The sequence below is a fragment of the Echinops telfairi genome, unplaced genomic scaffold (genome assembly GCF_000313985.2).
Source record: "Echinops telfairi isolate 266 unplaced genomic scaffold, ASM31398v2 ScPeMD7_23;HRSCAF=83, whole genome shotgun sequence".
NCBI lineage: Eukaryota > Metazoa > Chordata > Mammalia > Afrosoricida > Tenrecidae > Echinops > Echinops telfairi.
In genome coordinates, this window is record NW_022103920.1 from 41,698,281 (window position 1) to 41,700,120 (window position 1,840).

Below are 1,840 nucleotides of genomic sequence, written 5' to 3' on the forward strand. Positions count from 1 at the left end.
ATGGCAGTGAGTTTGGTGTGGTTGGGTCTTATTATTTTAATTTGTGATTGCACTACGTGTAGGTACATCTTTCTTCTAGGTCTCATTATTGAGTCATTTCATTGTGAAACTTTGGGGACCAGATTAGTATTAACAAATGGTAATGGTACATCTTTGCCAATATGTTTAAGTTACCTTTCAGTGGAACTTCAGTTTTGATGTATAGACAACTACTAAGTACTTGTGATTACTTATTTGGTGTTTTTCAAACTTCAGACTCCATGGAATGTCCAGAGAGCTTGTTAAAAACAGATTCTTTGTCCCCAGAGATTTCTGATTCAGTCTGTATAATGCTGAGAACTTGGGTTTCTAACAATCTCAGCTTCTGCTGCCAATTCAAATACTCGGAGTGTACTAAAGTAGATCTTGTTTAATTTGTGAGAATGTTCAGACCCTTGGAAAATTAAAAGGTTAATTTTTTAGACTTGAGGACCTTTTGTGGAATGTATTATAGTCCTTTGTGACATATTACCTAAAAGTATATATTATGTTTTATGAGTATCTTATTTCTTTATGTCCAGAAGTTCATAGGAGAGGTCTTCAAAAAGTTTGTGGAAAAATGGGATGAAAAGATAATGGAATTTTTTTTCCAAAAACTTTTTGACGACTTCTTATATATTACACAGGCTTTAACCAACTTAGAAATACTTTACATGTTACATCATAACTTTTAGTAGTGGTATATTTTTATTTTTGTCTTACAATAAGCCATAGTAACATTTTATTTTAACAATTGTATTAAAATGAAATTGTTTGAATTGTGATAAAATTTTTACTTGAAAACAAATTTCAGATTGTGACAGATCAGTTTTTTTGGTTTTTTTTTTACAGGCAGTACTTAATTTTCCTAAATATTGTGAACCTGTGGTTAAAGGAGAAGGTAACTATGTAATTTTACTTATTAATGTTTCTTTTGAGGAAACACTTTATTAGATCTAAATTACTGATTTTTCCCCTCCCTTTTGGAGTAGCAAATGAACGTGATACTCGCAAACTGTGGAGAAATATTGAGCCTCATTTGAAGAAAGCCATGCAGACAGTTTACCTCAGGGAAATATCGAGGTAATTTCATTCTATATTTCGTGTGTTTTATTTCTGACTTTTTAATGGGAGGTTTCTTCTACTAAAGTGTATGCATTTTCCTTTACCTTCTCCTTATGAGGGGCGAGGCTGGTGTTATTAGACTTTAGTAGGTTTGGCTCTTTATTATTTTGGGAAGGACAGATGATTTTTAACCAATATGGTAACTAGAGCTATACCTAACAATCACTAATTCTTTAATTTGAAAAGCAACATGAAGGTCAATCAGTATTAGCTTTATTTTTCATCTTGTGTTAGATGTTTAATGATATAACGAAACATAGATTATTAAAGAAATGTATAAGTCAAGTCATAAGCCTGTATTTGTGTAATGTGAGAATTCTATAGCAGGGAAACTGCTTGGGAGACATGTGACAACAGGATGTGGTGGGAAGCACAGGGTTTGATTTTCAACTGAACCATTTGTGACCTATGTGTTCTTGCACGCCTCTGAAAACCTCCAGGTGTCAGCGTCCTCCTTAACAATTCGGTGGAGAGTCAATACATGTGAAAATGATTTGTGATTAATAAACTGTCTTATTACTGTAAGCCTAGGTTATAAACCGCTTGGAGAAATTTTTTAAATCAGCATGGTTTTCTTGACTTTTGGTTAACTTAATTACAACTTTTCCTCCTAAATAACTTTATAACTTTTTTAACCACCTCTTATTTACCATGTAATTACCTGATTTAACTATGGGAGAAACTTGACAGTTTCTGG

The 1,840-nt window shown here is 32.7% G+C and overlaps 1 protein-coding gene across 1 annotated transcript in view; it reads left to right on the forward strand.

Annotated features, from left to right (window-relative positions):
* The window catches only part of ORC5 (origin recognition complex subunit 5), an 89,736-nt gene that overhangs the window by 33,392 nt on the left and 54,504 nt on the right, over nucleotides 1-1,840 (forward strand). Inside the window, exons 5-6 of the mRNA XM_045288947.1 lie at nucleotides 833-919; nucleotides 1,011-1,101. Of these exons, the coding sequence (XP_045144882.1) occupies nucleotides 833-919; nucleotides 1,011-1,101 (178 nt within the window). The remainder of the gene's footprint in view (nucleotides 1-832; nucleotides 920-1,010; nucleotides 1,102-1,840) is intronic.